We start from the raw sequence: 27,440 nt of genomic DNA, 5'->3' as shown, positions 1-27,440 counted from the left end.
CCTTTTGTATATAAAATTGCTAACACAATGAAAAGACAGCCAACGACCGCTTTAAAAAAGATTTGACCCGCAATTCGCTCACAATTCGCCCCGGCTCTGCACTCACAAAAGCATTTTTTGGCCCGCTTTCGACCCACCCATTTATCTGGTGGATTATGGTCATTCAATTGAATTGGAAAAAATATCAAACTCTTTTGATCAAGTCATCAAGGGAAAAAAATAATACTAATTCTATACTTATTGTATTTTCTATACTAATTAAAATGAGAATATTTTTATTGTAATGTAACAATTTAAAAAAAAAGCAAGTGTGATATTATTTATTTATATTGATTTATAATATGAGAAAAACATACTTAAATATATGAGAATAAGAACAGTTAGAAACTAAATAAGGTCTGAATCTGATGACCTAATCCTTACTTGAATCCTAATTTTAAGGATCTAGAAAATTAAGTTCAGACTCAAATTCTTTTATTTATTATAAGACTTAAATTTCAATTTAAAACCTTAGAGTGAAAAAAAGAAAAAAAAAAATCAAACCCTTATTAGAGTCTAATATGATCTGGATATGATTTTGAACCCTTGTCCATCCCTACCTTTGGAATGTACTGATGTCTCTTAATACCTTGTTAGCAACTTGACACAAGTGAGCGGTTTTTACTGAAAAGATGGCTAACGTTTTCTCAGCTGCATTTACCATTTGATTATTGATTGAGTTGAAGCATAAACAACATAAGAGTTGGAGTACATCAAGTTCATAAGAGCACAAACTCATTAGGGGTATGCAACAGTGTCATCCAAGAGTAGCGAATCCAGCGTGATGTCATTGAGGTCGGTTGACGCCACTTAAATTCAAAATAAAATCAAATATTATATTGAAATATACCCCAAATGAGAGTTAATTAGTGTATTGTCTTCCACAGTGACCAAGGATCAAATTAAAACCCAGTAGACACGTTTTACTTGAATTGACATCACTCGTTTTTTTTCTCTGAATCCGTGACTTCTATTTTTTTTCTACCATGTCAAAGAATCAACTCAGCGAAAAGTTTAAGCTTATATTCTATAAAAGACTTTCGCAAGATTCTGAGCATGTTAGTGTAATTTCAGGAGTTTTGAATAACAAATAATCTAATGCAGATCACACACACCTAAAAGAACAATCAATAGTAACAAACTTTAAATGCTTATGAGCTAGAAAGAAACAAACATTTGTTAGTTCATACATACTCTTGAACAAATACCATTAATACTAATAATAAGATTCTTGATCAATAAAACAACAAATTAAACCAAGTGAAATGAAATCATGAAGTTCACAAAACCTCAAACCTATACCCTTCTGTGTATTCACATTCTATGAATCACAAAACAAACAGAAACGAATCCACAAATGCCAATCACAAACACCATAACAATACCAAAAATATGATACACAAAATTCAAAAGAGCTTCAAATTCAACTTACAAATCACCCTTACTTGCATCACTTGTGATTGTCTTAGAGGATGGCGATTTCCCAATAATCGCCTTCTTTGCTTTAACAAGTGAGCTCTTCATCTTAGATAAGATAGTCTTGGACGCGGGTTTTGTTACAACTTCGTCTTTACTTTTCTCTTCCACCTTTGCATCATCTTCCTTTGTTACGACTCCTTCTTCTTTCGTGACTTCCTCTGTATGTCCATTTTTCTCCGCCTCAGTAAGAGTAGCCGCGGATTTCTCCTCTGGAGGAGGAATTACCTCAACATCGCAAGTTTTTTCAACCACTTCTTTGGTTTGTGTTGATTCTTCTTTTTCTTGGGTTTGATCATTTTGATCGTCTTTCACTTGTTCGGAAACTTCTTCAGTTTGATGAGCTTTATTCTCTTCTTTGATCATGTCTCCTAAACTTGCCCGTTTAGTAACTTCGCCATTTTCTTCCTTTTTCTCGGTCTCAGTCCCTATACTCGGACTTTGTATCTTATCCTCAGCAACGTCTTCCTGCTTTGTGTCCTTGACTTTTGGTGCTTCGTTAGGCTGCTCATTCACTTTCTCGTCTGCCTGCAGAGAAGGCGGCTCTAGCTTTGATTCCTCGACATTCTTCACATCTACTACATCCTCCTGAGCTTGTTGAACTGCTTCCATTTGAGAAGCTGAGTCCTCTTTTGATTCCTCGACATTCTTGGGGTAATTGATGGAGGCTAAATCCTTCACTTCCACTACATCCTCCTGAACGGGTTGAACTGCTTCGACTTCAGAAGGTGGGTTCTGTTTTGATTCCTCGACATTCGTGGGGTAATCTGTCGAGGCTAAATCCTTCACTTCCACTACATCCTCCTGAACTGGTTGAACTTCTTCAACTTGAGAAGGCGAGTCCTGTTTTGATTCCTCGACATTCTTGGGGTAATCTATGGAGGATAAATCCTTCACTTCAACTACATCTGCTTCGACTTGAGAAGGCGACTCCTGTTTTGATTCCTCGACATTCGTGGGGTAATCTGTCGAGGCTAAATCCTTCACTTCCACTGCATCCTCCTGAACGGGTTGAGCTGCTTCGACTTGAGAAGGTGAATCCTCTTTTGATTCCTCGACATTCTTGGGGTAATCTATGGAAGCTAAATCCTTCACTTCAACTACATCCTCCTGAATGGGTTGAGCTTCTTCGACTTGAGAAAGCGACTCCTGTTCTGATTCCTCGACATTCTTGGGGTAATCTGTCGAGGCCAAATCCTTCACTTCAACTACATCCTCCTGAACTGGTTGAACTTCTTCGACTTGAGAAGGCGAATCCTGTTTTAATTCCTCAACATTCGTGAGGTAATCTGTCGAGGCTAAATCCTTCACTTCCACTACATCCTCCTGAACGGGTTGAGCTGCTTCGACTTGAGAAGGCGACTCCTGTTTTGATTCCTCGACATCCTCCTGAACGGGCTCTACTGCTTCGACTTCAGAAGGTGGCCCTTGCTTTTCCTCTTCTACATCCTTAGAGTAATCTGTAGAACCTAAATCTTTCACCTCCACGACTTCCTCTTGAACCGCTTGAGCTACTTCTGCCGCCTTAGAGACAGTTTCTTCTTCGGGCTTTTCTTCTTCTTTCAATATGTCTTTTTTAATACCCTCAACAGCTACTTCCTCAACATCTGGTACATGTTCTGTTTTTTCAATAGGACTTTTGTCTTCTGCACTTCCCTCAACCGCCTTCTCAACAACATTGTCTATCAAAGGTTCTGTCCCCGGACTAACTTCTGATGTTTCTGTCTTCAGAACATCCTCAGTTGATGATTCGACAACACCAATCTCTCGACTCTCCTCTGTAACATCTTGTGCCTTCACCACATCAATTTCTCGAGCCTCTTCTTTGGGTGCTTCCCCACCTTCTTTTTCCTCGACAACTTCTACCGCCTTTTCCTCATTCTTTTCCTTGACTGCCTCCACTTCCGGTATCTCCTCAATTTGTGCTCCTACCAGAACTTCACTTGTAGGCACCTTTTCGGGATCCTCTTCTGTAACAGCATCAGATTCAGACACCGGCCCATCAGCACTCGGCTTTTCCTCATCAATAACAACATCCTGCTTTATCTCTTCTTGGGTTTTAGGCATGTCTGAGTGCTCAATTTCCTCTTCTGGTTTTTTCTCTTCTATTTTCTTTGTTACTTCTAGTTCTTTTTGATCTGCTGGCTGCTGCATTATATTGAAAAGTCTATGTGAGCAAAAAAGTTGGCTATAAGAAGCATTTGATTGCAAGAAAGGAATATAGTATGCACAATCTAAACTAAAGTAAAGTAAAAGTAAGAAAAACAGAAATAACACCTAAAAGGAGGAAGAATAAAGCCAGAAAGTAGACTGACACAGTAAATCAAAATCCGGTTTTCAATTTGCATATACTCCCTCTAATCCAAATTAGTAGTCGCACAAGTATAATCTAAATCACTATCTCGACAATAATTGTAATAATCGATAAAATACTAAACCAAGCAAGTAGTTATACTTCCTTCGTCTGAAATTAGTGGTCGTATTACTATAATCCGAGTCACTAATAATGTGGCAATCAAATCTCGACAATAGTAGTAATATTCGATAAAATATGAAACCAAGCAAGTATCTTCCGTCCAAAATTAGTAGTATTAGTAAAATCTGAATCATTAATGACGTAACAATCAAATCTCGACAATAGTAGTAATAATCGATAAAATACAAAACCAAGCAAATAATTTACCTTCTACCGTTCAAAATTAGTAGCCGTATAATTTGAATCACTAATGCTATAATCAAATCTCGATAATAGTACTAATAATTGATTATTATGCAATCATCAAGGTTCAAGATTTTCATAATATTTTCCATTATGGTAATATTTGACTCACAATAAAATACAACAATACAATAAAAAGATTTTAATTTTTAGCAATCAAAGATTTGATTTTAAATCAATATACAATCCGGATACTCAAAATAATAGTATATTTGCAAATTTATATATTTTTTTAAATCTTCATTGGTATTATTATGCACAATTTAGAATTTTTCAGAACGGCAGAACCAATAAGTTCTTTAATTAGTATGTTACTAGAAATTTGCATAAAACAAGATATCCCTTTACTAGCAGCCAGATTCTACCTAACACCTGGGGAAGAAATTATATTTAAACATGATCATTAATTAAAATAAAAATGAATTTCTAGGCTAGACTACATACTAAACTGAATATAAAAAAAAAAAAAAACATATTAATATTATCTTGGTAGTATTAGTAGGTACGTGGTTATAAAGCTTTTGGCGAGTTAAAGCCTTAATTTGGCATTAAATGTCTAGATCATGGTTCGAATATTATTTACACTTCATTTAAAATTAAAATTTAACCGTCATATATAAAAAAAAATTATGCTATATTCGCACTTCTAACTAATAGATTTTTTGCATAAAAGGCCGACATATAATAGATATATAACAATGATTTTACCAGAAAATTTTATATGGAATTGGTCCGTATTATTTTAGCGTGAACCAGTCTTGAAAAAGTATTAAAATAATTATTATTCAAACATTAATAAGTAGATACAAGAGCGATCATTAAAATACTAAACTACAAAAACAGGGCATTTTTATGTATCTATAGTAAGAAGATCTACAATCAAATCATAAACACATACAGCACGTAACAACAGTGTAAAAAAACCCAGAAAAAAATCAAGGAATCAGCACATATCAGTATGAATAAACAGTATAAAGAAAAAAGGTGACGACAAATAAGAAGCGGGTTTTTTAACCTGTTGAAGTTGAACCAGTTCAGTGACAACAGCAGAAGAATCAGAAACAGGAACTTCAGATGCCATGTTCAGATCCTAAAATCCAGAAAGTATAAAGAGAAAAAGAATGAATAAAAAGTGAATTATGGGGAAGTTTATGTATACTTGATCCTGTTCTCTGTTTGGTAGGTGATCAAAACAAGAAGGGAAACTTTTAATATGGATCAGAAAATCTATTTATAGAAAGAAATAAAATCAAAGAACATTAAGAAGAAAGTAGAAGAGTAGAAGGAAGTAAGCAAAGAACAGCAAAACTCCTCACTGGAAAGTAGAAGGGAATTGTGGGTTGACAGATAATCACATGGACTGCTAGCTCAGCTTGATGGACTAATTGGAATCCAAGTTTCAATTTTTAATATTTTTCCCACTATTTTTTTAAGGTCCCCCACAACCCACCAAAATTCAATTATTATTTGTTCCTCTAATAAGTGACCTTATAGATATATAATTATGAACAAATAGTCTCTTGAGAGACCGTCTCTTTGAAAGACGTATCTCAAGTTTAATCTATTAAAGATGAATGCTTACTTATTGTATTTTTAATGCTAACTTACATTATCCTTAATGCTTATTAACCGTATTCTTAATGCCTACTTTTAATATCTTAAATGTCTACTTACATCATTCTTAATACCTACTTATAATATTTTTAAAAATATAAATTGAACCGGTCCAATTAGAGATGGTCTCTCAAAAAGACAGTCTCTTACAACAATTTGTAATTAACAATGGTATAGTTATATATCTAAGAGATTGTGGTTGGAAAACTAAAGGTGTATTAGCCTATATTTTGGTAGTTGTTAATGTGTTGGGGACCTTAGGGGCCTAGTAGCTTTAACATAGGGTGTGTATGTAGAAGTTTTGATCAATGTCATGTATCAATTAATGAACCAAATTCCTCATTGTAATGTCACTAAAAAAAATTAAGGCAGTAGAACTATTGATATTGTCAGCAGTTTTGTGTAAAATTGTTGATACTAATAAGAGCTCTATAGCTAATGACATTGTGTGCGGTTCTTTTTGCCCAAGCAAAAGGTAAGAAAGAAAAAGTTTTCTAAAAACATGATTGTTCACATGGTAGTCGTAAGTGAAGAGAAGGTGGATTAATAATTTCATATTTTGTTGATTTGAGTATTGATGATGATGAATTGAAAAGGAGTTTATTTTGTTGATTGACGATCGAAATCAAGTTGCTATCTCATCACTCAAATGAATTGAAATGTGTTGTTTTCTCTGCCTCTTCCTCTCGCATTTCCTACGAACACCATCTAAATGACCATACCTCTCTAACAATCTTCCTTACTTGTGGTCCCTTGCATAAACTCAAAACATCAAAAGATATAGAGCATTAGAAGCTATAAGGAAACTAAACAAGAAAATGAGCCAAAAAAAAAAAACAAAACAAGCAATAATATAATGCAAACCATATCATAATATTTATACAAAATTTATGTGGTTTAATACTAATACAAGCTTAAAAAATAATATTTAATTTGTCTAAAACAGAAAGGAAAAACAACATATAATAAAAACAAATAATCATACAACATAATAGGATGGATAGGCATGCATAAAGCGCTTACAACTTCGGTTCATCCCCATGCGCCTAGAATCCCATCCTCTTTGATATCTTGTCAACCGGTGTACGATCATTCACCTTTGGCCGCGCTCTCCTTTATAGGTAGGAGTTGTCGTTGTTCTTTCCTCTTCAGACCTTATTGATAGTTTTTTATAAGTGAGATACACTGGATAGAATGATGATGAACTTTTCGTTCTCATCTTACAACTGTAGTAGGATGATAATCTTTTGTCGGGTGGTCATATTATGATCTTCCCACCTAAACTGGAAACACCTCTATAATTTTCTTTTTATTTGAATGTGGTTGACAACTAGACAGCAACAACAGTGGCAAGCGCCCTTATTGTTAGTACTATAGAAAAAGACTGTCTCTTTTAGAGACATATTTCAAGTCTAGCTCATTAAAGATTAATGTCTACTTACCGTATTCTTAATGCATACTTACATTATTCTTAATATTTACTTACCATATTCTTAATGCCTACTTTCAATTTCTTAAATGTCTACTTATATCATTTTTAATGCCTGCTTACAATATTTTAAAAAAGATATAATGGGCTAATCCAATTAAAAATGGTCTTTTAAAGAGACCGTCTCTCCCAAGAAGAATTTCTCTCAACAATTTTAGCATTCTAAACGCCTAAACATTGAGTATTGTGAACTCTAAACCCCAATTTCTCTAAAATCAACGAGAGAGGCAAACATCAACTTAACACCAAGCTCAATTCTAACAAATATTTACAAAATTAACAAGCTAAAACAATATAGATGAATTAAATTACCAAGAATATGGAGAAAATTGAATTCAAAACTCTAAACCTAATAACCAATCATAAAACACCCAAAAATTTACATATACTCTATAAACATTAAAATTTAAAGAGAAGAAAATTGAGTTAGAAAAAATTAAGATTTTTCTCAAAACTAGGAAAAAAAGGTTTTATCTTCTTTTAATTTACTTCATATTAGAACATATAAGTTCTTGGTATTTCTCTAATCCTTTTACAGTATTCAACACTAATAAATTTATTTCAATTCAGTTCAATTCAATTCAATATTTCCTCTATTTCCCATTGATCTTATTAGTTAAAATTTAACATTTATATGCTTGCGTTTTACGATTGTAATAGTGTTTCTCACTGTTTCTACCCACTCTATAATCCACTTGTTTCAAATTTCGACATATCACTACGACGAAGATCATTAAGGCACACATTAACTATTACTCATTGATGTATATTATATATTATACAACATTAAATATATTATGGGGCTTTAATCATTAACTTAATCTTTTGATTAAGTTGTTCTCTTAACATGAATCATGATATCAAAAGCTAACGTGACAATTTGATTACAAGTTCAAATCTCACTCACCACTCATTTCAAGTGGAATATCTAGCAATATGTATGAAAAGAGTCTGTATTGCATTCACACTTCTAGCCTAAAGAATTTGTGTCTGAGGGTGCATGATAAAGTAGATAATGCAACCCGAGTCTTTAATCATTAATTAAGCTTTTAGTTCAATTGGTTCATTGACCCGTATCGACAACCAACATGACATAAAATTGTAAAATTAGATATAAGTATAGAATTATAGTATTGACAACATCAACATTATTTTCATCCCTTAATCCCAAAAAATTATTGTTGACTTCTTAATCAATATATCAGTTCAAATTGTCGTCTACATAAATTATATGATCGAAGTAAAAATTGGTAAAGATTCCTCTTAAATAGTATTAAAAATTAAGTTTAATTTAGCCAAAAAATAAGTTCAATTTCATCATAAAACCTTAAAATAATTATAAAATAAAAGTGATAAGATAATGTGCACAACTACCTACTAACTACTTCATCATATCGTGCGCTCGTGTTCTCATCAAGGAATACTAGTTCAAATCTTAATTATAGAAGGCCTTCATGTTTCTTCTTATAAATTGTTTGTACATATATATATATATATATATATATATATATATATATATATATATATATATATATATATATATATATATATATATATATATATATATATATATATATATATATATATATATATATATATATATATATATATATATATATATACACCAAAAATTCCACGTGAACAAAAAGAATATTTTTTTCAACACATACGCAAAAAACATTAGAGTGTGCCAAAATTATAGGGCATTTTGTGATCATTTATAGTGCTCAATGACCAATACATGAGGGGTGGCTATGGTTTAAGACAAAAAGATAGTTTAAGTGTTTAAGACAAAAATTAAAGGGCATTGAGTGATACTATATTATAGAGAAATTAAACATAAGGGAAATTCATGTCAAGAAATTAACATAATCAATGGTTTATATTTATTGTTGAATTTTTCTTGATTGTTAAAAAACAATATAGTATCAAAATTATCAATGTGATATAAGATTATTAGTTTGAATTTTATTAATTCACCTCTTATAAGTGAAATAATAACTGTCTGTAATCTTTTTATGTATTCACACTTTTAAAAAAGTCATCTTCAACACTAAGTGATCTCTGACAAAATTATGTGTTTGTTATAACTTTTTACCCTATCAAATTTTTATCCCAAAGTTTACCACGGCACAAAGTTAAAATTGAAATTAAAAATATTGTGCAATTTGCTTGTTGCTTTCCTTTTCATTTGCCACTATTACGTTTTTCATAAATTTTTCATTTAATATGATGTCACTTAAAGACGGTTTTCATTTGAGTTGATTACTTCAATTAAATTAATTAAAAACATTTATTATTGCACTTATAATATAAGTTTAAGTTTCAAAATTTGATTTTTAGAGTTCGCCTTTTTTAAAAAAGAAAAATTATCATAAATAATATAATTTTTTGGTAATTTTTCTATAATAATATTAATTATCAATTAATCATGAATAATAGCAATTTAAGGGTTATTTTCCTAGAATAACACCAACTTTAGTTTATTAAATAATTTACCATTTTTTTGTCTAATAATCAACTATAGTTTTATTTTTAACATGTTAAGGATTTTCTAGAAAAAAAATCTTTAAGTTGGTATTATTCATGATTAATTAAAAGTTCGTATTATTGTAGGAAAATAAGCAAAAGATCGTATTAATTCTGATTATTATATGTGGATGATATATTTTTTTTAAATCAATTAGGTTTCTTATCAACTTTAAAAACATAGTAAGCTAATAAAAGTATAGTTAACAAAAAGAACTCCACTTCCTAAAAGGGATTTGGTATATCTTCAACTTAAAGTGCACTTCTCACTTTTTTTATTGTTAATTTTTTTTAGGTGCACTTTATTAGGTTGTTAAACACTAAACATTGTTAAAAGAAAATATAATAAGAGGATTCTTTTCAAGACTCGGTAAGTCGGTATTAGAATTTGTGTTGTCGGACATTTAACATTTAAATTTATCTTAATCAATATGTAATAAATATAAATAGAACAAAATATAGTTCACTTATTTGTTAAAAATATTTAAGTGGTGGATTTAAATTTTGAATTGTACAAGAGTTGAAATGATCTTTGGGACATATCCCAAATTCAATCAATGTAGGTATACATCACAAACGCACAACAATTCTATACTCTCTATTTCATTGTTTCCCTTTAGATTATATTTTGGTCAATATTATAAAATTTGCTATATTTTTTTTTATCATAACTTGTACTTTAACTTTAATTTATATTTATATATAATATATCTCTTTATTTTATCCATATTTTTCTTCTATTTTACTATAAATAGCACTTTTTGATGACCCAATTTTATTCTTTTTCTTGATTTGCTTAATTTTTATTTTTATAGTAAATGTTGCAGCAAAACGAAACTAAATACTAATGAGGGAAAATCGAGAAATTAAAGTTAAAGTTGTGGCAAGTGATCTGCACTTTTTTATGTATATTTTGGTATATGAATCTTTAGATGGTTTTTGGTTGACTTATATCTTGTTGTTCGCCACAAACTAAGTTTAATAAATGACTTTTAAGCAAGCTGAAATTTAAGATGACTTTTAAGTCAAAATGAAATTCAAAAGGTAGTGTTGTTAGCTTTTTTTAAATTAGTTTTGGCTTGATCCATTTTTTATCTAATCTGTGAATAGCTAATAATCAATACCTAGTTATACCATATATCTTTTTAAATAATTGACTTATCCAGCTAAAATTAGTCAAACAAATTAATTAAAAAAGCCAACAACCATTTATTAATGGTTAAATACCCAAAACCCATCAACAATACATGATTAATTGCATTGTAATAATAGTTATACTTTATTTTTTTATGTTAGAGCTTTTTGAGTGAAGTGTAACTTTTAATAAATACCGGAGGTAGTATGTTATTGTTACTCTATACTTGAGAAAATTGGTATTGTTATAATGAATTGATTTGAGGAGCAGAAGTGAGGACCAAGTGAGAATCGTGTTGAAAACTATAGTTATAAAGGTGTATTAATAAAAACTATTTAGTAACGATATTTAAAGCAAAATAATAAACAAACAAGAAGATTAGATTTACGAGTTTTACTAATATGGCTACGTCCTCTCTTAGGCTAGCGTTTTATATTACGCCCTCCTATTCACTTTAGGAGTCTCATTTGACTTTTTACGGATTTTAAAGAGAGTCAAAAGTAAAATTCTAAGGGTAGGAAAGAGAGTGATATTATGGGTTTTTAATGTAAGGGAGGAAAATTAGTATGAATAATGGAGGGTATAATTGAAAATAGGATAAAGTTACTAAGGGCATAAAAGTCAAAAATCCATATCAAAAATAGAAATGGAACAATTAAAGTGACTTGACCATAAAAAGAATTGAGACACATAAGCTGAATAAGAGGGATTATGTATTTAAAGGATATAAAGTTATAGTAATTTCAGGTACTTTTTACAATGAAGATATGATAGCTTTAAAATTGATATATTAACCTTTTTGTAAAAGCATATTTTTTTAAAATTAAAAAAAATTATTTTATATAACTTTTTTGGAAAAACTTAATGATAAAATATAAAATTATAAGAATTTTGAATCAGTTGAATGGACCTAAACTCAATATAAACGAAGATGATACGATTTGAAAGTGAAGCGAGACAAAACCCCCAAATGCGCCAGTATGCATAGATAGTGCCAACCACAACTTTTTTTGTAAGGCTTTGTTATTTGGGGTTCCTTCCACTATATTCCTCCTGCCTTTCTTTCAATGGTAGTTATAATCAAAATGTTGACAAAAATATTGACTCAAAAACAAGTGTTATATGACTTCAGTTGAATTTTTCTCTAACATAATAACTCATTCAAATTATCCAATTGAGCTATTAATTAGAAAAATGGACAAAATTATGTTAGAAGTTTTGTCATGCAACATGACAAAACTATATAGGAGTACTAGTACATAATGCCTTTAATTTTGGCTTTCAATTAAGCTAATCCAGCATATCTACTAAGGGCGTTTAAAATATCCGATTTAAAAATCCGATCCAAATTATTCATTATTCGGTTTTAAATATCTTATAATTTACCGGGTTAATAAAATCCGGGTATTTTGGACCGGATACCCTATTTAAACAGGTATATATTCAGGTCGGATACAAATCGCTATTTATGAAAATCCGAATATCCGGTATCCGGTTTGCAAATTTTTTTAAAGCTTTGTAAACCCTAATGGGCCATTAAAATTTACCCAACTATTCGGTAATATTATGCGTCGTCAGTGACTACTAAGCACTCAATACTCGTTCCCTTCTTCCTCAAGACATTTGAAGCTTCTAAGTCTCCATTCCTCAAAACTTCTTCAAGCAACTAGGTTAGCTTGACAGTCCACGGCCATCAACACTCGACTGGGTAAGCTCACGCTCACCATTTTTTGTTATTTTTTTACAAAGGATTGCTGAAATTATTCACATATTCTACCTCTTTTTTTAGAACTCTTCTCAATTTGAACTTGAATCTTCATGGAATCGCATTCACCACCACCTGGATTTTCGGTATTTCTTCTTTTTTTTTTTTTTTGCCATTTTCGATTTAGTTAATACTCTTTTTGAATTTTATTCTGAAATTTTATGCCATTTTCGATGTAGTCCATTTATTCTGAAACTTTATGGTTGAAGGTTTATGTTCTTTGTTTGAGACTAGATATGAGATTGGATATTCTGAAATTTAATGCATTAAATTGTTCATGTTCTTTGTTTGAGATTGAATATGAAAATAAATCTAGTCTATTTTTGGGTACTTTATACTTCTAATTTTTGTTCAAAAAAGTACCACAACAAATATTATAGTTCATTTTGACCGAAGAAAAATTATAAGAAACTTCCTAATTTATAGGTTTATTTGCAAAAAATTATCTTATGTATTTCTTTTAATAAAACTTTCTGATTTATTTCTCTACAAATGAGTACCACTTAACGGAAAACGTTAGTTAACTATTAAGTTTGAGGGTTTGTCCAAGTTAAGAGGATAAGTTGTCTATGTGGTAGTATCTCATTAGTCCTCGTATTTTTAAATAATTTAAAATTAAAACATATAAATTAACAAAATAAAAATAAAAGATATTTGACGTCATTTTTACCTATCATAACGATCTTTTTTCAAAAAAGAACGTCGCAATTACCCTTATGGAGTAACTCTTTTGAAAATCTGGTTGAAACAAATATTTATTCGTCTATTTTCCTATACGTAAACTGAAAAATATATTTGACGTTATTTTTACCCATCATAACGATTTTTTTTTTAAAAACAAACGTCGCAATTATCCTTATAGGATAATTTTTTTGAAAACCGGGTCGAAACAAGTACTTATTTGCCTATTTCCCGACATATAAACCGAAAAAGAAATTTAACGTCATTTTTACCGATCATAACGATGATTTTTCAAAAAAAGGACGTCGCAATTATTCTTATGGGATAACTCTTTCGAAATCCGGTTGGAACACCCTTATGGGTAATCGCGAATATGTTGCTTCGAAAAATTAAATGAGCGAATAAGTATTTGTTTCGACTGGATTTTCAAAAATGTTATTTTATAAAGATAATAAAGACGTCCGTTTTTTAGAAAAAAATCGTTATGATAGGTAAATATGACGTCAAATATCTTTTTTTTTTTTATTTTGTTAAATTATGTGTTTTAATTTTAATTATTTAAAAAACGAGGACTAATGAGATACTGTCACGTACATAGACAACTTAACCTCTCAAATCGGTCAAACCCTCAAACTTAACGGTTAATTAACATTTTTCGTTTAGTGGTAATCATTTGCAGAGAAATATATCAGATTAGGTAGTTTTTAAAAAATATATATATAAATTTTTTGCAAATAGACTTATAAATTAGATATTTTCTTATAATTTTTCCTCTAGATTATAACAATTTAATTAGCCCATGTAAAACTTCCAGCTATGTTTGTGTTAGTGAAGAAAACTCGGTGGACTTATATCATACCTGTTCTGTAATGGTTTGCGTTAAATATAAATTATGTTTATTTATATGGGATAATTATTTTTCAATTAAATATTTAATATTTAAGTGTAAAAATATCGTTTCTTTAACCTGATATTGTTCATAACTTTGGTTTAGGTAAAGCATTAACTTTAGAACATTCGGAGGTTATAATTGATGAAACCGGTGACGTCCTTGAAAATGATTAATAGAGCTTATAGTTTTTAATAGTTCGATGTGTAATTTTATGGTTGTATTTCAATTGACTTATGGTTGTATTTTAATTTCTAAACTCTCCCTATCCCTTACCCCATAATTTGTCTTTCATGACTAATTAAGTTAAGTATTTCTAGAAAATTCGAATTTGAATTTTATATTAAAAAAATTCTAAAAGAAATAAGGAAAAAAAAACGCATGTTTTAGGAAATCAGTAAAATCGGATATTCGGAGACATTTTTAGGTATCTGAAAAAGTGGATACCCGGATTTCCGGATCCGAGTTGACTCGGTATCCGATTTTGAACACCCCTAATATCCAGCATACTTAATTTAATTTTTTATATGGCGTTACTGCCTCAATACTAATAAAATTAAAACAATGATTAGTAGAAGTAGTGAAGATATTAAAAATGTGTTGATAAAATTAAAAGGAATGAAAATAAAAGGAGATATCAAATAGAATTAAAGAAAGTGATAAAAACACCAACTAAAATGGAAATATTATGAAGTGAAAAGAACAATAAAAACAAAAATATGAATAATTTGCAAATTATAACATTAAAGTTTTAGTACTTTTGCGAATTACAGTCTCAATGTTTATTTTTTGTGAATTACAACCACCAAAGTATCAAAGTCTACAGCATTTAGACTAAATCACATAATTTCGATCATCTTAATGGTCGCAATTAGGGATGGGCATGGGTCGGATCTGGGTCGGGTCCAGCCAGACCCAGATCCAAACCCTATTTTTGTTTCAAGATTCAGATCTAGATCCAGACCTTTAGGGTCTAAAATTTTTGGACCCTGACCCTAGGGTCTGAATCTAGGTCCAAAAGGAAATTTTATTTTCTAAAAAACTATACAAAAATATATCATGCAATTTTCTTCTATTCATATAAAATTTCTAAAGGGTTTTCAACTAAAGACGGTGGAATCTCAAACTACATAAAATGATACAATCATACAAACTCTTAAATTACTCAATGTTCCAAATTAAACACTTTCAAGATATAACAAAGTTTCGAACAAAACAAACAAATACACATAAAAAACTTAGAAGAAACATATTTAATAATCCTCCATTGAGGCCACATCATTATCAACATCATCATAAACATCATCTCCATCTAAAACCTGTCAAATATGAAAATTAAATATTAAACACAATAGAACAATTTTAATCTTTAAAGAAAAAATGAAAAATTAAATAAATCATACCATATCAATAACATCAAATGTTTCAATATCATCTTCGGTGGTCTCGAGTCATCAATAATAGTTGAGCAAGCATGAGTATTTTCCATTTCACCTTCAGAGTAAACATAATAAATACACTTACATTATTAAAGTAATTAAAATTAATATTAAATTTATGTAAATAAAAAGCTAAATCAGCAAAATTACCTTTGATGTCTTCCATCATCTAGTTTTGCAAACACATCAAAACTTTCACAGTTTCCGAATGAATTCTAGAACGATGTGGGCTAATAACTCTGCCGCCTGTACTAAAAGCACTTTTTGAGGCAACACTTGAAACAGGAATGGCCAAAATGTTTCTAGCAATCTTCCTTAAAGTTGGATACTTCCTATTGACTTTCCAACAGCTGATAATATCTAAGTCTTCATCATTTGGTAAAGGATTTTCCTCTAAATAAAAGTCAACTTCACACTTCACATTTACCTTCCGAACCTTAGTTTTCTTTGATTGAGCAAATTCATCCTCCTCATCTTCAAATGAACTTGGAACCGAACGTTTCTTACTACCAGCGCCAACATTTTGCATCGTATCAATCTTACTTTGGTACTACACAACAAGGTACTCCTTTGTCTAAATACAGCAAAACCCTAAATCACTATATAATTTATTATTACCCAAAAGGCCAAAACCCTAAAATAAGATGTAGTTTTTTATTACCCAAAACCCTAAATCAAGATGTAATTTGTTATTACTCAAAACCCTAAATCAAGATATAAGTTATACACAACACTTGAAATAAAGCATTTAACACTTACACAACCCTGTTAAAACAAAGCTAAAAATATACACAAAATTATTACTAAGAAATGGAGAGAAAAATAAATTACTAAGAAATGGAGAAAGAAATAAATACCAGATTCTGAACTAAGGAATAACGACCGGATTGATAGAGGAAGAAGCGAGGACTAAAAATGGCGGCATTGCAGACAACTTTAGATGAAGAATATAGCACGACACTGAGCAGGAATGAAAAAAATTGATTTTTTTAGGTTTTAGATCTGGAAAATTGAAATGCCCATATGGTGAGAGAAATTTGAAAAGACAGCCTTGAGAGTTGGGGTTCCAAATTAACGTGATAACTATTAAGTACACGGCTACAAAGTACAGAGTATAGACCTACACCATTTTCTTTTTTGTTTTTTAATACATTTTCATATACTATTTTTTTTAATATACATAATATACATGATATAGCAAGTCAGCAGCTTTGGAAGTTGGAAATCAATACTATTTTTAAAAATATTTATAACTTAGTGTCTACGGGTCGGGTTTGGGTCCGGGTCTAAAAGACATGGACCCGGACCCTAAAATTATAGACCCAGATCCGACCCTGTTTTTTAGGGTCCAAAGATAAATATGGGTCGGGTCGGGTCTGGACCCTTAGGGTCTAGGACCCATGACCATCCCTAGTCGCAATCTTAGATTAAGTGGTCGAAATTCTATAATTTGGCCTGAACGATGTAGACTTTGATACTTTAGTGGGGTAACTCACCGAAAATAAATATTAAGACTGTAACTCGTAAAAATCCTAAACTTTAAGACTTATTATGTGATTTGTTCTCAAATACTCCCTCCTGTTCACTTTACTTGTCCCATTTGATTTTTCAACAGTATTCATCAATCACTCTTATTATGTGATTTGTTCTTAATCTATAAGTTACAACATAGTTTTGTGGGATCTTGTTTAATTCGTCTTATTGTAAATTTTATTAATGTCAACTTTTTATAATTTTAACTCTAGCACAATTAGAGATATTTTATGATTGAAAACGTACATTAACAAATGTGTCAAAACCAAATAGGACAAGTAAAGAAAATAGAAAAGAGTATAACTTTCAAAAGTAAAAGTTAAATTAATTAATATTTGTAGTACTAGTTAAAAGCTAATAACAAAAAAATTAGGGCCTTAAATTGTGCTTCTGAGTCCAATGACTGCGCATTTTGGCAAAGCTTGGACAGCTCATCCTCCACCCTTACATAACAAGTTCACAGAATCACAGTATATGTGATTGCCTTGATGCCATCCCTCATTTCTTACCCTTTTTATTCTAATTAAATTCTATCATTGGACTTGACACTAATTTTAAGAAAGAGAAGGGAATATCAAATCGGAGGGAAAAAAAAAAGAAAAGTGTAATAATTTAATGACAATTGTGAATATAGTTGATTTTGATAAGGATTAAGTGGCCTGTCAAATAGATCATGTTACATTCGTTTTAGGTCAGAGCATATTCAAATATGTCAAATCTCCTTGACTCAAACTTTATCCGTGTAGTTAATTGGATTGAAAATCAAAACCCTGACCTGATCAGTTACAGATCAAGTCAATCTAATTTGGACCCAATATACATATTGAGACTTTTTTTTTAATTATTACTGAGGTTTTAAACATTGACTAATTTGACTATATCTTATTTTTTAAGTCTCAATTTCAAACTTTTTATTCATGATTTGTTATTTTGTATTTACTACGATAAATAAGAAATATTAAATGAATTAAGTTAAGGTTATACTTATTGATTTAGCTCCAAATTAACTCATTTAATTAAATGGGTTATATAAATTTGTTTTAGGTTTAGCATTTTGACCTTAACCTCAACCCTCAACCTAAATCCACTTATTTTGAGTTAGATTCAGATTAATTTAGTATGTCGTGTTAACTTTTGTCAAGCCTAATAAAGACAGAGTAAAAGAAAAAATAGTCAATTAAAGCTATAAGACATTTGTGAGATAGCTAGTTCCCTAAAGAGTAAGCATTCCATACAAAAATTACAGGCATGTTCCACAATCCTTAATTCAAGCCGATGTCCTTAATTTGTAAACCCACTAGGCCACTCATTAAATGGGCCCTTTTAGCTTCGTTGATGCTTAGAAAGATGCACGCCCAATAAGTTGGTGGGTTGACTATGGGCTACGGGCCTGTTCTATAAATCCTCAATTCAAACCCAATAAAATTGGCAACTTAGACAAATTTTCAAAAGATACGGTTTTACTTAATAGATACTTTATAAAATATTATATAGAATAATAATATAGAAACTCATATAACTTAAGTATTTTTTATTATTTATACGAATATGAAAATATGATTTTTAAATTTTAAATAGTGATACAAAAATACGTTATTATTGCTAACTTTAAAATTTTCCATTAAAATATAATAATCAATATAATAATAGTATAGCAGCTTAATTTTATATATGATGTTTACTTAATTTTATGTCGGTAATACCCATAAAAAGAAACTTTTTAACTGATTTAAATTTAATGACGTAACAAATATAATTATCATAGACTTTAAGTTAGATGTTTCCTAAGGGGGAGTGAGGTAAAAATTGAAAAGAACAGTAAAAAGGAAATTGTTGAAGCAGTTTTATTAATGCTTAATTATTAAAAAAGATTGTTATTGGCCCATTAATTCCTTAATCGTCAATTATGATACGATTAGTCACAATTAAACTTTTTGAATTGCAATGATGTGATAAACCTTTTGTCATTTTTAGAATTAACCCAACGATTAGTGGGATTCTTAAATCTTTTTAATCAAGTGGAAAACATTATTATAACATATTTTGACACACTATTTCAAGTCGGTTTTGATCAAAAGAAAATGACGCTTATATAATTATGAATATGCAAAAGATGATTTTATTTTCTAACAAATGTCTGATGAGAGCAGTTTTACCGTGACACATATTTTATATGTTTACTGGTTAAATAATGTAACTTGTACAAATTATGAGAATATGAGCTCTTTATTTAAAATTTTTCTCATTAAAAAGACAATCTCTTATAAGAGTAACTTCATTTTTAAGAGACATATATGCCATGTTTAATAAATCTTTTTGCAACATTGAATCCTAAACAAAATAATTAATTTAAAAGAAAAAGTGGTGTAAACTAAATAGTAAACTTTTTAAATAATTAAAAGATCTCTATGTGTTCGAGCACATTGTATACATCTAAAATCACTGATTTTTTTTGTAAGAGAATGCTAGACCATGTAATTTAGCAAGTATAATAGAACATATACTTGTTATATTTTTCTTTTTCATTTTATATTACTTGTTACTAGAGCTGTTTAAAAGTGATCCGATTCGAAACTGAAAGTAAACCAACTCGAAAATGTGTTCCTTTTTAGGTTTATTGAACCGACATTATCCGACCCGAAGCTATACCCGAACCGGTTGACAACCAAAAATGGAAAAACTGAACTCGAGCTGTAATCGATTTTTCTAACCGACACGTAACTGTTAATCGAGATTACCCAATTTTTTACATAGAAGTATGATTGACTCATATTCAATCATCTTATTAGTTATTCTAATTAAGTCATAAATATTTTAATAAAATAAATTTTATAAATATATGGTTTCATATATTTAGAGTTAATAATCAATGGTCAATGTTTATTTAACTACTTTTAATCGAATTATATGAAAATTGATAGAACTTTATAATTTTAATTTCCGGTCAAAAAAGTAAAAGTAACAATAATAATGATCACAATTGATTTGCATTTTTACTATTTTTCTTTAAGTAAAGGAACCTTATCATCAATTAAAAAATGACTAACAACTTAATCTGATACTGACTCGATCAATAGTAATTAGTAATTCTCAATTCGTAGCTGAATTTTACTTGAAAAATACCCGAACCCGATCTGTACCCGGTAAAACTGAACCAATTATTAACCGATGACAACCCGATACCGATTGAAACTCGACACGACCTTCAAACGACACCGAATTGATGCTAACCCGATAACTCGAATAACCGATTTTCGACCGAACCGTGACTAACCGACTCGACCCGAGTATGACCCGTCGCAACACGCCTCCGAAATACAAACAAATCGAATAATACCCGTCTGAAACCAACCCGATTACCCGAATGAACACCTCTACTTGTTGCATTAACTATTTTGGAAAAAAAAACTTTGTAAATGTCATTTTTGCCTTAATTGTCATTTTATCACAAATACACCAATTCCTTAAATTTTGCGTAAGACTCTGTAGTAGGAAGAAAAACATGAAAGAAAAAGTAATAATTTTCCAAAAAAAAATAAAAATCATTCCGTTCAATTAAAATTGCTAAATTACACTTTATTATACAATTCAATTCAATGCCTATTTTAATCATTTATATTGTGAGTTATTCAGTACTAAAGATTTTAAAAATTTAATATCATAAAAATTAACAATTAAGCAATTTAAATAATATTTCAATCACTTAACTATATTTTTTCTTGAACATTAGTCACAACTCAAATTTTTATGAGAGATGGTCTCTTTAAAAACCCATCTTTAATTGGACCAGATCATTATAAATTTTTTTAAATATTATAAGTAGACATTAAGAATGATGCAAGTAGACATTTAAAATATTATGAGTAGGCATTAAGGATATAGTAAGTAAGCATTAAGGATACTATAAGTAGGCATTAAAAATACGATAAATAGACATTAATCTTTAAGAAACTGAGTTTACAAGACATCTCTTAAAAAACGATATTTCAAAAAACTAACTATAGTCACAATATATCAAAATAGCTTAAATTATGAACAGTACCAAAAGCAGTTATCCAGAACTATTGTAGAAGGGGTATCAATATGTAGCATAGTAATTAGGGAGACAAGTACATAATTTTTCAAGCAGACAAAAGATTCTGCAATCGATGACAGTTAAAAAGTAAATTTGTAGACTGTAATTTATTTTTATTTTAACCTTTTGGAATTGTTGTTGTTTTGACTTTAAACGAAACTTCTAATCTTTACTTTAGCTTTTCATACTTGCTTTTGCCTTTGCAATTATATATCCTCTACACAAGATGGGGCAATAAAAAGCCCAACTTCTTAAGCTGAGAGGTATGGCTTTTTCCCTTAATTAAAGTACTTTTCATTTTTTAAAATTTATATTAGTGGTTTAATAAAGCTAAAAAATTAAATTTAATAAAAGCTAATTCGATTTATTAACTTGATCTGAATCTAATTCGAGATATGTGAGTTTAGATTGAGACCCAAATAATTAAACTAATCGATTCAACCTGATCAGTTTATTCTTCTTAAATATATTGGACAAAAAGTTGAACCAACAAGTCAATGTTTTGTTCTTATATTTTATGGGTCCTAGGAAAATGAAAGGAAAAAATTAGGCCTATCAAACAGATCAGGTTGGGTCGGATTCGGGTTAGGGTTCAAGTCATATATAAACAGGTCAAAAAACCCTTAACCCAAACCCAACCCATTTAGTTAATTGGGTCGAAAATCACAACTTTGACCCGACTTGCAACAGATCAAGTTGACCTAAATTCGACTCACTTAACCAGTTTATAATTTTTTTGTTTTTGTTTTAAGGTTTTTAACATTGATTAAATCTAATTTTTTAGGCATTAATTTTAACTTTATGTTTTTTTTGTTGTTTATTTTGTATTTACTATGAAAAATAAGAAAATATTAAATGAACTAAGTTTAGCTTATACTTATTGATTTAACTTGAAATTAACACATTTGATTAAATGAGTTGTATAGGTTTTTTTAAGGTTAAAAATTTTAACCTGAACCTAACCCATTTAATAAACAGATCAGGTCAAGTCGACCCATTTAATTAATTGGGTCAAAAGTCTCACCCAAACCCACTTATTTCGGGTTAGGTTCAGGTCAGATTAGCAGGTCGGATCGACTTTTGCCAACCCTAGAAAAAGTCCTTTTTATTTAGGGTTGATTCTGATTTTTAATGAGTATTTGACAAAACAGTAGAGACAAACCCTTATATATATATAATCATTATAAATGTAGAAGTGTTATATACTTCTTAATCGATAACTAAAATAAAATGCAATGTGATTTAAGGTATTGGGTTAAACTAAAGCCAAAAGTTTACAAACGCTATTTTACGTCCGACGTGATAATACTGCTAAGTTGAAATATTTGCCTCCGTTCTAGCTCTAAATCCTAACAAATGCCTACGTTATTTATTTAGGATAGGAACAACCATGACCAAGGTTCTTAGGATTGATTAATTTTTATAATTTGTAATATTTATTTGTTAATTCGTGTTTTAAGTTGAACTATTGGGAATTTGAAAGTGATCCAATCATTAATTTCTATTTTTTGGGTTGTATGATGGTTCATGTTAGACGGCACATCCAACTTAAAAATGAGAGAATATTCTAATAAATTTTTAAGTTATGTGCAGGTTAAGCCCATTCGTTAAAGATTAACGGAAGAGTAACAATACTATGAATAAGATGTATCTATATATCTATACCAATATATATACATAGTCAATAACAAGTTTGTACGTTGGCACATCGAATAGAAACATAACTGAGATTCGATAATATGAGGGCTTACAAAAATGTAGCAAAACTAATAAGAGTATGACGTATATATATACCATAGGATTTCAATCATGTGTTTAGTTTTTTTGTTAAGTTAGCTACTTGATTATATGGTAACAGAGATAATATGATAGAAGGTTAAGAGTTTGAATTTCATTTACCCTTCATTTCAAATGAAATATTTAGCATCAGTTATTGAGAAGACACGTGTTGTATATGCACTTCTAGCATAAAAAAGACTCACGTGTAAGAAGAGTCATCATCATCGTACCCATATATCTTACTCATAGAAACTATAATAAGGATTTAGAGAGAAAGAAGACAACCAATACCCATAAAAGAGGATACGGTCAAAGAGTCTCACGACTCAAAAAAGACCTTCAGAAAGAAAGATTCATACAACGAAAAAGATTGAGTGTAGCTAAACCCACAAGCTTACATTTGAAAACACAAGCTTAAAAGAGTAAAACTTTTAATTAAATTAGTTACTGGACGAGTTATAAAAATAAAAATATTGAGGTAAACTCTAATGAAAAGACGGGGAATTCATGTATCACTATCAATGGAATGATGATTTATAAAGAAAAATTCTCTCCCACAAACTGTTAATTTTCATGGTTTCACATGATAAAAAGGGTGACGAAAAGACAAGAATTTTAGCTTCTTATAAAATGCATCTTGTTGCTTTCTTTTCTTAGTACATAAACAGAAAAAGATGTAATTCTCAACTAACATGAAAAGGATTTGACTATGATCAACATTACACTTTGTGTACTCTTTTTATTCATAAAAACAATACATCAATGCAATGGAGTTTGTACAATGATTGTTAAGTCCTCTTCACTTGACAGTTTTGATAATATTGATACCTAAATTATGTAGGATGTCAATTATTCTAATGTAAGTTTTCCTGACATTGTAAAAAATATGGAAAATGATTGGAGGAGATTGGAGAAATTTGAGGAGCACTTGAGTACATTCGGCTCTTAGTTGATCTGGTTTTATATGTTGATGGCATATTCCTAGAAAATGATGTAAAAGCATTAGTACATTTTGGAAAGGATATTTAGAGATACCATCAAAGAAGATGATTAGAATTGTTTTTTAGGAAAATTATTTGGATAATGTTCTTATTCGTTCAACATGAATTTTTCTTCTAAACGGGCCGGGTTTTATTGACATGCATGCACTGACGATGAGGCTAAATGCATGAGTTTGTTTTTGTACGCATCTAGATGTTGCACATACTTTGAGTATTCGTAGCAGATGTAAATTTAAAAGCTAAGGCAAGAACACGAGAATGTTTAATACTTCAAATTGGACGTTACATTGAAAAGATTATAAATTGATTTTGTTGATTGATACTCATAAATAACACTTACTATGTTGAGTTAAGAGCCAAATCACATGAGATTGGTGATGGGTTTGATCATTTGGTTGCACATGCTCTATCTTGCACTCTTGAGAGTGAAGATGAGAGTGTTATGGGTTATGGAAGCATATGCTTTGGGTCATTAAATGAAGTGATGAATGATGATGAGTTGGTGTGGCTTGGTGAAGACAAGGCACAAGTGAAGAAATGCCTAAGCATAGCAACTGATGGCTCGAAGTTCATAGGGTGCTGAAGCCTGCTTGATTGGTTGAGCAAAGGTGGCTCGGTCGAGCAGGTTCATTAGGGGAGACAGAAGGTTCTGAAGTGTAGCTCGGCTGGTCGAGCAAGATCTGCTTGGTCGAGCGAGCCTCAGTTTGAGAAACATGTCAGTTTTTGTTTTATGTGGGAAGTTTTGTGGGCTTTTAGCCATTTGTCCTAGGATTCTGTAATATGTTGTATGACTATATAAGAAGTCTTAGAGCAACATTAGGGTTGAGGAGAGGCATATACAAGATTGAAAGTTAGGGTTCACACCATAAGAGTTCTTCATCTTTGTTTATGCATGTTTGTGTGAGATTGAGTTAAAGGTTTAATCTTTATCTTGAGAGAGTGTTCTTAAGGATCGGAAAGGTGAGTCATTAATGTATTGTTGATTATATTAATGATTTGAAGCTTATTTTGAGGGGGAGGTATCCATAGATACCTCATATATTGTGTGTTTTGCTTCTTCCATTGTTGTGCTCTGTTTTTAGTGTTTGTCTTTACATTTCTTTTGTTATTGTTTCTTCACCGTTGCCATAGCTCATTCACAACAATACAATTCTATACCTTAATTATATTTTCTATGAGAAAAATACACTAACGAAAATTGTATTTATTTTATTACCATAAGATGATCTTTTCACCTATTTTTAACTAAGAATTTTTAACCTAGTAATCAAATTATGTCTCTCTAATTTGCTACACCAATTGCAATCAATATATTATTAGAAAATTAATCTTGAGAATTTTTCTGCATCAATTTAGATTTATTTACTTTCTACATATATATTTTTTGCTTATTTTAAGAGCGTAAATGATCTATTCAAAATTTTTTTATGGCATTAGTTAACCTTTCTATATTCAGTATTAATTCCTTTATTCTTTAAGACAATAGCCTTTAAGTTTTAACTAATTTATGTGTCAATTTAAAATATTTATTTTTTTAATTATTTTTATTTTACTTTGTCTTTGACGTATGTTCTTTCAAAGAAATGTGAAAATGTCCTACTGTTTTATTAATTTACATTTATGCATTTCTTCTTTATTTTCAAGTTTCAACCCATCCGCACTCTATTAAATTGCATATACAACCCGATACAACTAACTATATCCGCCCTTACCCAACACCATGGGGCGATTCAATGAGTAGCACGCGGTTGCATGCTAAAACATCAAACAAAATTTAGTATAAGACGGTCTCACTGTGTGACTTATTAAGACGTGTCTTACTCGTGATTTAAATAACTCAATTAATAAAAATTATTAGCATAAGAGCTTGAGCTTCTTGTTTTGAGATTGTTTCACTGAAAGATTATCTTACACAAGAGTAATTTTTGTTAAAATTAATTAATAATAATAGTTACCGTCTAGATACTAAAATTACCTCTTAACTTGTTTATTGGAATTTCAATTTATTTTTTTTTTGTCATTTTATTTTTCGAGTCAAATTTTTTTTGGTTTATGACATTCAAATCAAATAGGAGTTAGTATCTTATTTATTTGAAATCAAATCGATATTCTTGATCGAGCTTGAAAAGATTATTGACAAAAAAATTATAATCCCACTTATAAAGGTCTATTAAGGTTTTTTGGTAGAAAAATATTATAGTTTTTCTGATGTAGATATGTAAATTGATCTTTTAAGCGTAGATGATTAAACAACCTAGCTAGTGTGTTAGTGAGAGTCAAGATCTTCCATTGTATTTTATAAGGAGTTAGTGGAGTTTTTACATTTGTTTTGATTTATTTGTACATTTATATTCTATGTTATACTTTACTTATTGATATAGAGTTAAAATTTATTGAAGTTAAATATTTAAAGGAAAATAAAAGTTAAATAACATAAATAAAGGTAAATAAATATGAATTTAAAAGGAGAAATGAAGGATAAAGAGTTTAATGATATAAGGAAGATGATGGAAAAAATAGATGATTACTCTTATTTTGTGGGAGAAGGAGGGAAATATTTTCTGTTAGAGTATATAGCATATCTTGGGTTGAAGAAAAGGATTGTTTAAAAGTCTGATCTTCTTTCATCTCACACTCTTCCATGGCTGATTCGTCTAAGTTTCATACCGCTCTCACCATCACCAATATCAATCCTGTGACATTAGACAATGAGCAAAGTATGTATCATTCTTGGGCTACTTTATTTACAAATCAAGTCAGGGTGCATGATCTTTATGATCATTTGATTCCACCCACGGAGGAGAAGGCTGTGGCTGCATACGAAAAGGCCAAATCTGATGATCCGGTCATCTGGAGTCGGTTGGATGTCGTTGTTTTATAATGGTTGAGGCCCCAAGATATGTTATATACTCTAACATTTTCCCCTTTATTCCAATAGAATAAATATTTACACTAATCAAAATGAGGGACTAATTCTTCTATTTTCTTCTTCTCCATCACTTAATAACTACTTTTATTTCTTACCTTTTTTTTAGACGAACTTCTATTTCTTATCTTCGACAACATTAATGTTCTCTTAATTTTTCACTCTAATAACCTTATTTTCTTAGTATGAGTTTTATTTCCCGAATAAATATTTACTCCTAGTACAAGCTTTCCCTAAATATTTCTCCGAAATACATTTTCATACATATTTAATTAAGTTGCACAATTTTATTTTTTAAATCTTAGAATTCACCCTTGTGGCAAACAATTCTTAATCTTTATGTCTAAGTTC

The 27,440-nt window shown here is 30.1% G+C and overlaps 1 protein-coding gene across 2 annotated transcripts; it reads right to left on the bottom strand.

The window, feature by feature from the left end:
* Positions 1-1,200: 1,200 nt before the first annotated feature.
* LOC130828417 (uncharacterized) lies at positions 1,201-5,629 on the bottom strand. Of its 2 annotated transcripts, none has more exons than XM_057694398.1 (2): positions 5,250-5,629; positions 1,201-3,660 (listed from the first exon to the last, which is right to left on the bottom strand). In XM_057694398.1, exons 1-2 carry the CDS (start codon positions 5,313-5,315, stop codon positions 1,468-1,470), a joined length of 2,259 nt encoding a protein of 752 aa, XP_057550381.1. In that variant the 5' UTR covers positions 5,316-5,629; the 3' UTR covers positions 1,201-1,467. The 2 variants fall into 2 exon arrangements, with proteins under 2 accessions (XP_057550381.1, XP_057550380.1); XM_057694397.1 differs by having other exon boundaries at positions 1,201-3,663; positions 5,250-5,627.
* Between the last annotated feature and the right edge of the window lie 21,811 nt (positions 5,630-27,440).

Source organism: Amaranthus tricolor, chromosome 12, assembly GCF_026212465.1.
Source record: "Amaranthus tricolor cultivar Red isolate AtriRed21 chromosome 12, ASM2621246v1, whole genome shotgun sequence".
In the NCBI taxonomy this organism is placed as follows: domain Eukaryota; kingdom Viridiplantae; phylum Streptophyta; class Magnoliopsida; order Caryophyllales; family Amaranthaceae; genus Amaranthus; species Amaranthus tricolor.
This window is presented reverse-complemented; position numbering and strand designations above follow the sequence as displayed.

Excerpts from the sequence above, each read along its gene's own strand:
- LOC130828417 (XM_057694397.1), bottom strand. The coding sequence starts at position 5,315 with ATGGCATCTGAAGTTCCTGTTTCTGATTCTTCTGCTGTTGTCACTGAA. Across the intron at positions 3,664-5,249 it reads AACTGGTTCAACTTCAACAG|CAGCCAGCAGATCAAAAAGA; the intron begins GTTAAAAAACCC and ends AATATAATGCAG.